Source organism: Astyanax mexicanus, chromosome 18, assembly GCF_023375975.1.
Source record: "Astyanax mexicanus isolate ESR-SI-001 chromosome 18, AstMex3_surface, whole genome shotgun sequence".
Classification (NCBI taxonomy): domain Eukaryota; kingdom Metazoa; phylum Chordata; class Actinopteri; order Characiformes; family Acestrorhamphidae; genus Astyanax; species Astyanax mexicanus.
In genome coordinates this window covers 19,661,093-19,675,057 of record NC_064425.1, presented here as the reverse complement: position 1 = coordinate 19,675,057, position 13,965 = coordinate 19,661,093, and the positions used below count along the sequence as shown (strand labels likewise).

At 37.1% G+C, this 13,965-nt stretch overlaps 1 protein-coding gene across 2 annotated transcripts in view; it reads right to left on the bottom strand.

Annotated features, from left to right (window-relative positions):
• The window catches only part of LOC103034420 (protein Atg16l2), a 48,488-nt gene that overhangs the window by 18,135 nt on the left and 16,388 nt on the right, over positions 1 to 13,965 (bottom strand). For both annotated transcript variants that reach the window (XR_002652042.2, XM_007236804.4), the window contains exons 10-14: positions 13,746 to 13,851; positions 11,724 to 11,794; positions 11,353 to 11,424; positions 8,612 to 8,732; positions 6,775 to 6,880 (exon numbers count right to left, since the gene is read on the bottom strand). Coding sequence is in view for 1 of the 2 variants with exons in the window: in XM_007236804.4 (XP_007236866.3) it covers positions 6,775 to 6,880; positions 8,612 to 8,732; positions 11,353 to 11,424; positions 11,724 to 11,794; positions 13,746 to 13,851 (476 nt within the window). In the remaining variant the exon portion in view is untranslated. The remainder of the gene's footprint in view (positions 1 to 6,774; positions 6,881 to 8,611; positions 8,733 to 11,352; positions 11,425 to 11,723; positions 11,795 to 13,745; positions 13,852 to 13,965) is intronic.

The window sequence follows — 13,965 nt, the reverse complement described above, 5'->3', positions numbered from 1 at the left end:
GAGAGCTGTAGAGGCAAAACTTTGAAATACAGAATCATATGCCTGCCACTTTTCACAAATCATCAGCGCCTGAAGCCCAAGTTTAGATTGCATATTAGTTTTCATAGGTTACATGTATTATTAAAAAACTTAAAAACACTTGGCTCTGTGATCTGACAGCGCTGTTCTTCTCTCACTCATTCCATTAACATGATAAGTTTTTAATAGGGTTTAATACATACTCTGCATTAAAGTTGTAGCATTACTGTAGTGTTTACACTGCATCCTCCATCAATAACAATCAATAACAATAAATCAACAACATCAATAATATTAATAATTTTGCTGGCAATAAAATGCCCCTATTGATTTGCTGAATGCTTCTCATCACTGGTGTTGCCACGCTAATGCTAGTATGCTAGTACATTGGAGTTGATTAGGAAATGAGGTCAGTGTGCCGTACGCCACAAGGACAGACAAACAGCATTCAATCTCTGACTCTGAAGGCTGGTCACACCATTAAGAACAGAACACACCCTGTCATTACCTCTTAAAAGTAACAGTCCATAAGTTTTTGGAGAGAATGTGTGATGTGTGCACCAAACATGCTAAAACAAATTGTGATGCAGTCTCTCTTCAGAGTGGATGAATCTGGTGATTTTAGTAAGGACTCTATCTAGCCAGCTATGTTCAGTTGTAATTCCGCATTTCTTAAGTTTAACAACATGTGAATAAGCAGATAAAGACTGAGTTTGCTATTTTGATATCTCCATGTTCGCAGTAGCTCTTGTATCAGCACTATTAGCAGCACCATGCAACTCAGGTAACCAGCAAAACCAGCTTGAAAAAAGATTAGTTTAAAATGATTAACTTAAAAATGAGGAGTTTCTCTGATTTTATCAAATTGAAAACCTCTGGAATATAATCAAGAGGAAGATGGATGATCACAAGCCATCAAACCAAGCTGAACTGCTTGTTGCACCATTAGTGGCATAAAGTTATCCAAAAGCAGTGTGTAAGACTGGTGGAGGAGAATATGCCAAAATACATGGAAACTGTGATTAAAAACCAGGGTTATTCCACCAAATATTGATTTCTGAACTCTTAAAACTTTTTGTTTTCTTTGCATTATTTAAGGTCTGAAAGATCTGCATCTTTTTCGTTATTTTAGTAATTTGAATTGTTTTTCAAATAAATGACAATATTTTTATTTGGAATTTGGGAGAAATGTTTTCCGTAGTTTATAGAATAAAACAACAATGTTAATTTTACTCAAACATAAACCTATAAATAGAAAATCAGAAAAATGACTCTGAAGTGGTCTCAATTTTTTCCAGAGCTTTGTTTTCTGCCGGTAAACAAACACCAGTACATAAATATCCACACATTAAATAATAGACTAAGAAACAGCTTCTTTCCTAGGGCTGTAGCCTCTATAACACCTCACTGACTCATAACTCATAGCACCTTGCCAAGCCACCCTCCCATCCCACCAACTCACCCCTCACCCTAACAGACTGCCACACTGTGCTTTAAATGCTGCCAATCAGCACCTTAAGATTTGCTTTCATATTTGCTGCTTATTATTATATATTTATCAATGTTGTCTATGCAAATATTTGTATTTATTTTGTAAAGATTAAGATGCTCTTATCCTTCCTTATCTTATCTCTTGTGTCATCAGTACTGGTTACAGAGCCCCCAAATAATATACACTCCTGTAAGCTTGTAAAACCTTTCTCTAGTAGTGCACACATTCTCAGCCCATTAAATCAACAGAGCAGTTTGTCATAATGTAAAAAACACTATGACTGTAATCAAATGAATCAAAGCTGACATTCTGCATTTTAACCTCATAGTTATTGATTCATGTCATAGTGTGCTGGAGCGCAGAGCCAAAACAACAAATACTGTACTACTGAGCAATTCCTCACAGACTCCAGCACACCAGTGTTCATCATCATTATTACAACAATCATATAGTATTAGTATAGTACCCTGTGGCTACACATACAGCATGCATGTAATAGAAAAACCTGCATAAAGACTAATTACACAATGACTACGATCTATTCACCATCTGTTAACGGCTGCTCCACCTGTTACTGCTGGACTGAAGAAGTTTTTATTTCTACCATTTTTCCACACATGATTTAAGAGGCCAGCATTATTTATTATGTTGTGTTTTTGTTTGCAGTTCTATACATTTAGACTAGATTTATGGATTTCTTTCTTTGTTCTCTCAGTGGGATGATTCTCTCAGTGCTGTAGACAGTGGCAGTTTTATTGTGAATGAAATGCAGCTTTAATAAAAGGGCTCTTGTTTAATACTCCCTAATGCCTGTTCCTTTATTATACCCCCTGCATCACAGGCTGTCAAACTACCTCAAAAAGGATATCAGATCTTAGACTCTAGAGGATTAAAATGCTATGTTATTAATCCTATACTACCTTTAGTATAAAAGAGAAAATGTTAAAATCCACAAAGAAAATTGTAAAAATCAAGAGATAAAATGTATGCTGCAAATTCAAAACAAAAACGATATAAAACGTATAATTAAAAAAAAAAATCTTTATTGCTCTTTGCAGTTAAGTGATCATTATTTTAGTTTAAATTATGTCAGTTTTTGCTTTTTGAATCTCTCATTTGCTTTTGCTTCATTCTTTTTTTGGCACAATTTTCACAGGTGGGCAATCTCAGAAGTCTCACCTTGAAAATCCATTGGTCACCTGATTTTAGACTAACAAGTACTCCAAAACCTCGTCTGAGGCCTAGCCACACCCACCACATCATCCCTGCATTTTCAGATACGTCAGAAAGACCCGGTTTCAACGCACAGCAGCAGCTAAACTGACTTCTTACATTAAAAATACAAATGTCATGAGTAAATGCTGAGGGGTTTGTAGGTATACATTGCAAATATTCATATTCATATTTATAAGCGTTTTCACTCCATCCTGTTGACTTACAATAGCAACACATACTTTTTTTTGTGAAATCTTTGGTACAAAATGAACTATATACACTATTAACTAGTCCGATAATTCAAATGAACAGTACCTTTGGAAATACAACACTTGACTAAGTTTTAATTAATTTTTTTTGCAAAAATGAACAAATGAGTCTGCTGCCAATATTATACAAAAATCTTATTTCCCTTTTTTTGGGCCATTATTTAAAACTATCTGATCTATTACACTAAATATTTACATTGCCCATTTCATAATGAATGGACAAACTAAATTGGTTTCAAAATCATCTGAAACTAAATCTTAACATTTTCTTTTACTTAAATTTTCATATAGAAATGCTCTTTCATAAAAAAAACACAAAAAAAAACTATGCATTCAGAGTTTTTGAGCATGGCAATACAGCTATAATTCTTAAATCTTTTATTTCTAGTACATTGCAGCTTTATGCACCACAGTAGTGTCTTGTAAGTGCGACAGTGGGGAGCAGATGTTAAGCTGTAAATATAGCATCGTGCTATGAACACATCTGCAGGGCTATCAGTCTACTGCATTAAGAGCAAAGCGTTAACAAGCAGTCTCTCACTAGACCTAATTGCACAAACACCTGAGGCTATGCAACTTTTAGATCCTCACCTCAGCTTGCACATGCAGAGACGGACAGTAGGAGCTGCTGGTCACAGTTTAATAAACAGAAGCGTACCAGCACTTGAGGTTTGAACAGCATGCAGTGACATCTGTCTTTTATAATTCAACTAGAGCTAGCCATTTTACAGGAATTTTACAGGAATTAGAATTCAAACTGATTGAAGAAAACTTACTCATCAGTGATTCTCTGACAGTTTGCATCATAATGGTGTGCATTTAACCTTTTGGTCTTGGTAAGGTTGGTGAAAATGTTCTTTAAATAAATATATTCATAAACCCTATCTGGAGCAGGATTAGTTTCTGAGGGGGTCCTGGGGTAATTTTTTCTTTTACGTGGGGTCCTCTGTGATTTTATTCCTGAAAATTACAGGCTGAATTACCAACTGTTTTTCGCTGAACTCCGTGGTCCTCTGGTCATTTTAGTCCGGACCCACATCTCTGAGTTTCGTCACCTCGCATTTAATAAAATAGCTATTTGTCCAATGCCACACACCGTAATTACACTTTGGGTGCTTGTTCCCATGGAGATCCATGTAAAAACAACAGTGTGTGGCAATGGAGAAGCTACTGAACGTGATGTCATGTAACCAAAAAAGCCAAAAAAAAAAAAGCAAAAAAAAAAGCAAAAAAATAAATATTGCTGATTAACATTGGATGGATTTTTTAATGCCTGGTCTTTTATTATAAAGCTTGATAATGAATAATAATAATAAAAAAAAACATGGATGCACTTTCTCACTTTTTTGTTTTATTCTCTTTCTTTCACGCATTGACATGTTGCTGTAATGAGGCCTGAAACATACTCAGAGCAGAGTAACTGAAGGGCTTGGTTAACAAAATGCGTGATACTCCCATTTTTAACGAATTATATTTTCCGACTAAAGGTTTTTCTTATTAGATTTGTACACACCCAGGGTTTTCTGTGTTATCTGTAAGCAGTTATTTAATATCATAAAGAGTTTCAGAAAAAAATGGCAAAACTGACTCAGGACATGAACACAGACCATTACGACAACTGTCCCTAACACCATGCCAACGTCAACAAAGACTGCCATGGTGTCTTACCAGATTGTCAGGGAGTGACTCAGAATGGCAGCTTTGGTCTTGATGGACACAGCAGATCTAATGTCATTGTGTGGGGTGCAAGTCTGTGCGATGCCAGATCAACTTCAGTCTTCGTTACATACACTTTGACAACCTTAAATTATGTTAATGAGGTCCTGCAGGAAAATGCTCATCCACATACTGCTGCCATCTCAAGAGTTTGCCTTGTAGACACAGGTACTATACCATGGTTAACTGAATCGCCAAACCTGTCCTTGATTGAAAATGTGTGGGATGCTACTGGATCCACTATCAAACATTGTATCAAAACACTCCACCCTACCAAAAAATCTGAAGAATATTTGAGTTGCATGGAATGGAATAGGATTCATTTCTCTGGATAACCTATATCTTCTTTCCAATAGCATTGCAATCAGAGACTTCCTGATATTTTTTTAAAGGTCTTCTTCCACCAAAATCCACTTTTTCTTGTTCTTTGTTAAATCCTATTGGTCTCTCTGAGGTAAATATGCATACTGCAAATGAAACTGTTCCTCAACCTCCATTGTCTGCAGTAGCTAGTAAAAGAAAAGCCTCAGAAAAATGAGTCGATCAGAGAGATGTTAGGTGTGACCTCGCCTACCACGGCACGGGTCCGCCCACAGGCAGCACTGAACCCGGGCTGGAGCTAAGCCGACACTGTCTCATCAGCTAAGAAGGAGCTTAGAGCTTCTGTTTCCACAGCTAGTTAGCGTTAGATATCTTGTGTAAGTAACTGTAGGTTTAAATCGGTTCTCCGATTAATTCAGCGTTTTACTGAGACCTTAAATAAAAAAGATGATCGACGATCCCTCCCTCTAAGCTACGCAAGCACGCGCACGCTACGCTAGCCCTTTCTTAAAGAAAAACTTGAAAATATAAAAATAACAGTTGTTTTGTCTAGCCTCAAGTATGTTAATAGTTTTGGTACCTTAAGGAGCATCTTTCTCTCAGATAAAGTTAATAATATTGTTAAAGAAAAAAAATCTCATTCTCAGGGGCCGAGTCTTATTTTTTATGTTTAGCTGTTATAGTAGGATAAGGCTCTAATTGTTCTATTATTTTGTACATGACTGTTCCTGTATTTTTTGTATTATTTATTTTATGTTGCACATTGCTGTTTTAATAGTGCACACTGCTGCTACCAAAAAAAAGCCAATAAATGGCTATACATTACATTAAATTTTACCATTATTGCCTAATGTCAATCCCACCTTATATCAAGCCCACCTTTTGAAATAAGATATTGTAAACTTGATGAATCAAACCAATGAATGACCATAGACTAATCTAAAACTGGCATAGGCCTCTCTGCTGTAAAAAAAAAAGAAAAAAGAAAATTGAGGATTGAATCAAGACCCTAAAATCAGAAATAAAATCGAATCGAGGATTTAGAGAATCGTGACACCCCTACTAATCACCATGGCAAAAAGTTACATACAGAAGCTGCATTATGTTCCAATAGTAGCAACTTGTCTGCATATTAATCTTGAATGTTTTAAGAGATACAATATTTCGTTGATTTGATTTGTTGATTTTCTTGATTTAACAAAGAACGCATCTCTGCCGCCTCTGCTAAGCATTCCTGCATCATGACACACTGTACCCAGCTCCAGCTGTGTTGAAGTTATTTCATTTCCCAGCTCTTCAAAGACACTCTACTCTACTGCACAGAATCAGCCCTGGGCACACAGCGTGTCAAATTCATCCAAGGCCAAACTTCAGTTACATTAAATGAGATTATGAAAATACTGATCATGCAGGCAGGACAGTTCTTCCCAGCTCTAATATATGCGCCTCTAAGTTTCTCTCTCAGTCAAGCCAACGTGTAAATAATGAAATGATTTCATGTATTAAATCCCAAATCCTTCATATGTAATGGAATTAATGTTTTGTTTTACTCAGAGCCTCCTCAGATGACACAGGCTTTCCCACCTAGTATGCTTACTTACAGGATTAGCTGAGAAAATGGACCCTCTGGAGCTTAGAGTGATGTAAGATTTTTCACAAAGTAGCTTGCCTGCACTGCCATGGCAACTATTTGCGTAAGCAGCAACAAATTACAGTCGTTACTGAAGTGGCATCTCTCTTTACCTGCTGTCCCAGAAACGGATTTTTCTGTCATAATGTCCACTGATGATGTAATATTCAGAACACACCACATCACTGCAGTAAGACAACACCTCAATGGTTTGTATGCCTGAGTCAGAAAGACAGAAAGACAGTGAACATGAACAACAAGTAAAAGGTCAGTACATTTACATAAAATTGATTTCTGAATTGCTAAATATGCTGGTAGCCTGATTAAAACAGTTGATTTCCCTAATGAGTAGTTTAACAGTCTGGCTGTTGCTGTGGTTCAATATGTTCTCATTTATGTCTCTGTTATGAGCCAAAGCCGCACTTATGAAACGAACAAAATTAGTTTTCAGCCTTGTTGGTATCTAGCTGTGGTGTCAGCATGCATAAACTAGGAAGCTTTGAGTGCTGCCTGTGAGGGAGAAAGGACAAAGATGCAATGTTTACAGGCATAATTTCCAGAGGTTGTTGCAACCCTTTCAATATTTGTACCAAATCATGATTTTTAAATTTTTTTTAATAATAAAATTATTTCAAAGTAGGAGCATTAAATTCTGCTACTATCTAAGGGCGTTTTTCACCAGCACTATTTGGTCCAGTTAAAAACGAACTCGGGTTTGTTTGGACCTTTAATGCGGTTTGATTGAGCAGGTGTGAAAACAGTAATCACACTCGGGTTCTGATCAAAACAATTAGACCGAGACCTGCTAGAGGAGGTGGTCTCGGGTCTGGTCGCAAATTAACTCTGGGGTAGGTAGATTGTGGTGAGAACACGATCCAGTCTCGATCTGACCGGGCACTCAAAACCCGAGGAAAAAAGCAAAACAACAGTAATCGTCCCTTTAATCAGGCATTTAAATGGCTTTTTAAAGGTAAAAAAAAAAGAAAAAGTTTTTTCTGGGATTAAAAGCATGTATTGAGCTGTAACTTGAAATATCCACAAAACTGTGCTGGACAGAGGTGCACAGCTTTCAACACATGCGTTTACAAGCTTCCCCTCCCCCTTGTGTTTCTCAGACAGGCAGTCACTTACACAGACACAGAGACAACGCTGTGTATCTATTTCTTGTGTCAAAAATCAAAACATTGCAGCGTGTGTTTGATTTAATTGCCTTAAGTGATATTGCACATCCTGAGATATAACTACTGCGCATGCGCACACCGCAATGACTTTGCTTAAAGGATATATTGTGCAGCCCTTCTGTGAACTGTGAAAAAACAAGTAGTAAACAGAGTCGTGAGGCTTTATTAATGCAGCTTTAAACTGCACAGATATTTGTGCTGGAACACAGAATCCTCTCGCTATATTTGCTTTCTTGTTTAGACTCCATACAGCTCAGACCAACCAGGAGATAATGTGATTGCGTAGTTTATTGGTGCGCATTTTGGTGCATTTAGGTTTATGCCTCTGTGAAACCAAACCAAACAGAGGGAGAAATCGCTCCAAATAAACCAACTGATCAATTGCTCTGGACCAAAGAAACAAGCTACACGAGTGAAAACACCATAAGGAATCAGAATTAAGGTCCGTCAGGGTTGCAAGCTTTTGTGAGATTTCTATTATGAGAGTATGGATGCAACATTAAAACTATGCCTAAAACTATTCTCCAGCAAAGTTATGCTATGCATACAAAAAAATGTTCAATGTTCTTATTCAGTACATTATTTGTACAGCATTACAACTGACCTTCAGATATCATTGTAAATTCATGAGAGAATGATGTGTGATAAATATAGCAGGGATCTGTATCTTCTGTATCAAAGCTCACCAGAACACGCCAGTCAGTTTGACAAGCAGATGATGAAAATGTCGGGCGGACATTACGTGTTGATGTGTGGAAAAAAGACTCACAGGCAGTCCGCTGCAGATCCCAGATCTTCACTGTTCTATCAGCGCTTCCAGTCACCACCTGCCTGAGGTTGCACTTAAACCTGGCTGCTGTCACTTTGCGAGAATGACCCGTCAGCGTAAACTGAAAAGAACAGAGTGCAGAGGTGAAATTAAGCAGAGCTCATATGTACAGACTGTATCCTCAGTTACTCTCTCTCTCTCTCTCGAACACACACACACACCCTCACACCCTCACTCACAGACTCACACACTCAAAATTATGACTCTTTACTTGCTGTGTAACTGATACATGATTTACCAGTCAACTTAATTAATAAATGAACTGTATTTATTATATGTATGTGTGCATAAATTATATTATGTCATTTACTAATCTATGTTTAATGATGCTTAATGCTAGTTGCTTCTTACATCATTTCTTTCCATGTGCAGCAGGGGTGTCAAACCTGTCCATAAAGGGTCAGTGTTGCTGCAGGTTTTCATTCCAGCCAAGCAGAAGCACAAGTTATCAGTGGTTTGAAGACTGATCGACTAATTAAAGGACAAATCCGGTGTGAATCGGACTAGAGGTGTAGTGAAACGTGATAACGAGTATGATCTTTTGTTGAGTAACCCACTTCCGTTAACCCCCAGCATTCTAAAATACAGCGCTTTTTGCAAGCCGATGATCCCAACAGGCTTACAATGCTAGTGATAGAGGCATAGCACTGCTCATATAAAGAAATCTCAATTTTTACACCATTATTAAGCTCAAAGTAGCTCCAAACTTCATTGGTAGAATTTAAAGGGCCTTGACATTTAAAACGAGGCACCGAGAGCTTTGAAAGTGCACAGGTCATTTATTAAAACATTGTTTATACACACAATATTTTGAGGTAGTTCTCTGGATGCTGCCATCTGAAAAATTAAGTCCCTGTAAATGGACTGACCAGCACAAACAAATATGTAGGATAGGGGAACAAATAGTAAAATTAATTCAGTTGAAATGCATGAAAATATGATGTATAGATATTTTTTCCAACAGCTGGAATTCATGCATTTCCACAGAATTCAAGTGGATTCAGGTGTGCTTGCTGGTTGTTTAGAATGATAACCTGCAGCCACTCTGGCCCTCTGTGGTCAGATCTTTGCTAATCTTTAAGTATACTACAGAAGAATGTAGTCTGTATACATGCTAGGACAAATATAGGTGGCACCAAAGAAAGTGTACCCATGTTAAGCTGCAGTCAGAGCTCACTGGCTCCCCCTACAGGTGCAGAGTGTAACCTCTAGAAAGAGTTACTCCTAATCTTACAAGCTGAAAGTAAGAAGCATGTGGATTGATGCAGTACAATAAAACACTGACATGGCAAAAGCCATGAGACAGGAACTAGTATCATGTCCTGTGACTTAACACGTTCCATGGACGCTAAAGAAAGCAGCACTGACCTGTGGGACATGTTAGTGGGGCTGAAGGTGCTGCATTGAATGTGGATGTCTGTTTCCACTGACAAATCTAGCCAGAATCCGCCAGTCACAATCATTACAACCTACTGCGCTGTCCACTGTGAGAGGTAATGTCTTCTATGATGTACACATATTGCACTGCGGGTTGAAGACTCTTAAAATGTCTTTATAATGTCAAAAATGGAATGTGCCATTTGGCACCCACTTTTAGTCCTCGTTTGAAATCCGATAATTCACTTTGCTTTGCCTTGCCATGAGCATGCTGGCCAGTGTTCGAGCTCATTTACAAGATATCACCTCACAACTTACACAGGTGTGCATGTTCCCAAGCCATTTCTTGAGGTAACACTTCATGATCCTTTTATATACTGCTAGCCCATGACTTTTGTGATGTCAGTGCATTTACACATTTTCTTTTTTTTCTTTCTCAAAATGTTTAGCACATTTTTTCCCAATTTACTTCCTCTATCACTAGTGATGCTCCAACACCAGAAGACTAGCGCATGACTCCTCCGATACATGTGAAGTTAGTGAAAAGAGACTCCACCTCTTTTCAAACTGCTGTTGACTCGGAGGAAAGCGCAGCGACTCGATTCTGATACATCAGATCATTAACGCTTTGTGCTGAGTGACATCACCCGTTGGAGTGATATGGTGAAAGAGACGGCCAACTGTGCTCTCTCAGGGCTCCGGTAGCTGATGGCAAGCTACATGAACAGGATTCAAACCGGCGATCCCCTGATCATAGTGGCAGCACTTAGCGCATTTATACAATTTTACACTAAAATGACTAAAATTACACAGATTTTGCCAGTGTTTTGCTGCTCACTTTACCAAAAGTTACATAGTTCAGTTAGCAGCATGTCGTGCCTGAAAAAGCAACTCTCCTCATCATAGTGATTTTGAAACTGATATTTTAAAGTAAAATTTTGTTATATTACCTAATGTTACTTTAAATCAGATAGAATGAACTGGGATAAACAAGGGGGAAAAATACAAACAATAAATCTCATGGATAGTAAAACAACATTCTATATTAATCCCTCAGTTCAGCACTCTTGTCCAGTGTAAAATATCCGAGACTGCATTTGCAGGTACTCTCAGACAGGACTGAGTTTACAGAGGAGATCATTTTCTCCACTGTCAGTGCAACATCACGTCAAACGACACCTCTAAATGTAAGCAAGAGCGGCTCTGTGTGGATTAAGCTCTGCAGACAGTGATTCGGGGAGACAGTACGGTGCAGTAAGTATGAGGACCACTCAGGCAGGAAAGGGGGGTGGGGGCTCCGTTACCTTGGGAACACAGTCGTCCAACCGCCAAAACAGAGCTGACTTGTCGTATGACGCAGCTAAAATTCGGGTTCCCTGATGAAGGTAGAACATATTGTGAAGACATATAAAACAGACACACAGCCAAGCTCACTGTTTACTTTCATTCAGCACTCTGTCTACAACACAGAAACAAGCCCTCACTGTTTATGATCAACCATTATTTATAGATTTTACTCAAAACAGCTAAATCTCAGCATAGAAAGAGGATAAAATTCATTAATTGTATGAGACTAAATACAAATGTATTTACATTCAAATAAAACTAACTTTAAAGCAGCTCTGTAAGTGATGTGCCCCTAAACAGAAATGGCATGGTGTGCATGTGTTTGTACCGTGGAGTCAAACTCGATGCTGGTGATTCCCTCATTACTCCCATCTAGTGTCCCTCTGTTGTGTAGCATTCCTGAATACACACAAAGTGCAACACCTTCAAGCACCTTTTCTTGACACAAACACTGATGTAGAGGGCCTACAGGACACTGATCATCTTTAATAATATACACATATACAGCTCTGGAAAAAATAAGAGTTATGTTTGAGTAAAATGAACATTGTTGTTTTATTCTATAAACTACAGACAAAAAATCTCCCAAATTTCAAATAAAAAAAAAAAAAAAAAAAATATATATATATATATATATATATATATATATATATATATATATATATATATATATATATATATATTCTCATTTAAAGCATTTATTTGCAGAAAATGAGAAATGGTTAAAATAAAAAAAGGTGCAGGGATTTCCAACCTCAAATATTGCAAAGAAAACAAGTTCACACACAAAGTTTTAATAATTCAGAAATCAATATTTGCTGGAATAACCCTGGTTTTCAATCACAGTTTTCATGCATCTTGAAATATTCTCCTCCACCAGTCTTACACACTGCTTTTGGATAACTTTACGCCACTCCTGGTACAAACATTTAAGCAGTTCAGCTTGGTTTGATGGCTTATGATCATCCATCTTCCACTTGATTATATTCCAAAAGTTTTCTATTTTTGGTAAAATCAAAAGAAACTCATCATTTTTAAGGGGTTTCTTATATTTTTCTTTACATATAGGTGTGACATATTGGTATGCCATATGAATAAGATTTTCCATATTTCTGATAAATAATCTGCTTATTAGATCTAATACAGTTATAATTATAATACAGTAGATTATAATTGATCAATATCAGGGATCGGCTGATTGAGCTACAAGATGATCAACAATCAAAATTCAGAAGAAAGAAAATGAAAACAAAATCATCTTAAATGATGTGCCTAATGAATCAATTTCTGAATATCTGGCAACCTAAGGACATACAGGGGCAAATACAGAGGGGCAGATTAAAAGGTTTAATTGCACACTGATAACAGCCAGCACAGTTCACATTCTGGCTATTCAAAAATGGTCTTAAAACACTCTTTTAAACACGGTCAATAAGCCTATTCATGAACTACATTAGCTGATGGAAGGTTTGAAAGATGTATTGTATAAAGCTTGATTTTAATGGGTGTCTGTTTTTAACAGTCACATTTTGGAGACACAATTAAGCTGTCAATGCTGCCTGTTCAGTGGTTGCCAGGAATGTTGGCAAGCCAATGTGTGCTAAGATCAATGAGTGGCACAGTCACTGTATGAGCGAAAAGAAAGTAAATACCCGAAACATTTAACGTAACAATATGTATAATTGGCACCAATGCTCACACTAAATGCACATGCACAAATATCAAGCCATGTACCAGAACCAATGATAATTTAATGTCAGCTACAGACATAATGACAATTATCCATTTCTCCTGTTCTTAAACTATTTGCAAATTTTACACTTTTGATATTATTATTAAACATGTAAAAATTATCACAAGCCATCAAGCTGAACTGCTTTTTTTTTTTTGCACCAGGAGTGGCATAAAGTTATCCAAAATCAGTGTGTAAGACTGGTGGAGGAGAACATGCCAAAATGAATGAAAACTGTGATTAAAAAAACAAGGTAATTTCACCAAATATTGATTTCTGGACTCTTAAAACTTTATGAATATAAACTTAATTTCTTTGCATTATTTGAGGTCTAAAAGCTCTGCGTCCTTTTTGTTATTTCAGCCATTTCTCATTTTCTGCAAATAAATGCTCTAAATTACAATATTTTTATTTGTATCATGGCAGAAATGTCCGTAGTTTATAGAATAAAATAACAATGTTAATTTTATTCAAACATTTATCTATAAATATCAAAATCAGAGAAACTGATTCAGAAGCTGAAGTGGTCTCACAATTTGTTCCTTCATGCTTTTAGTGCCTGGGGTTGTAATCTGGAAGGGAAAGCTGCTTTAAATTCGGTGCAGTTCTATACTCTACCTGCTTTGATGTCCCACAGTTTGATGACTCTGTCTGTGCCTCCAGTAGCCAGCAGGTTTGATCTGGGACTGAATCTCACTGCATTAATTCCCTGCTCATGAGCGTCCTGCACAAACAGAAACAGCCAAAAAGTATATTAAACTTTACTTTACATTACTGTCACTATATTCAATATTTAATACTTGGATCAATTTAAATGTATATTACATGTTATTTAGAT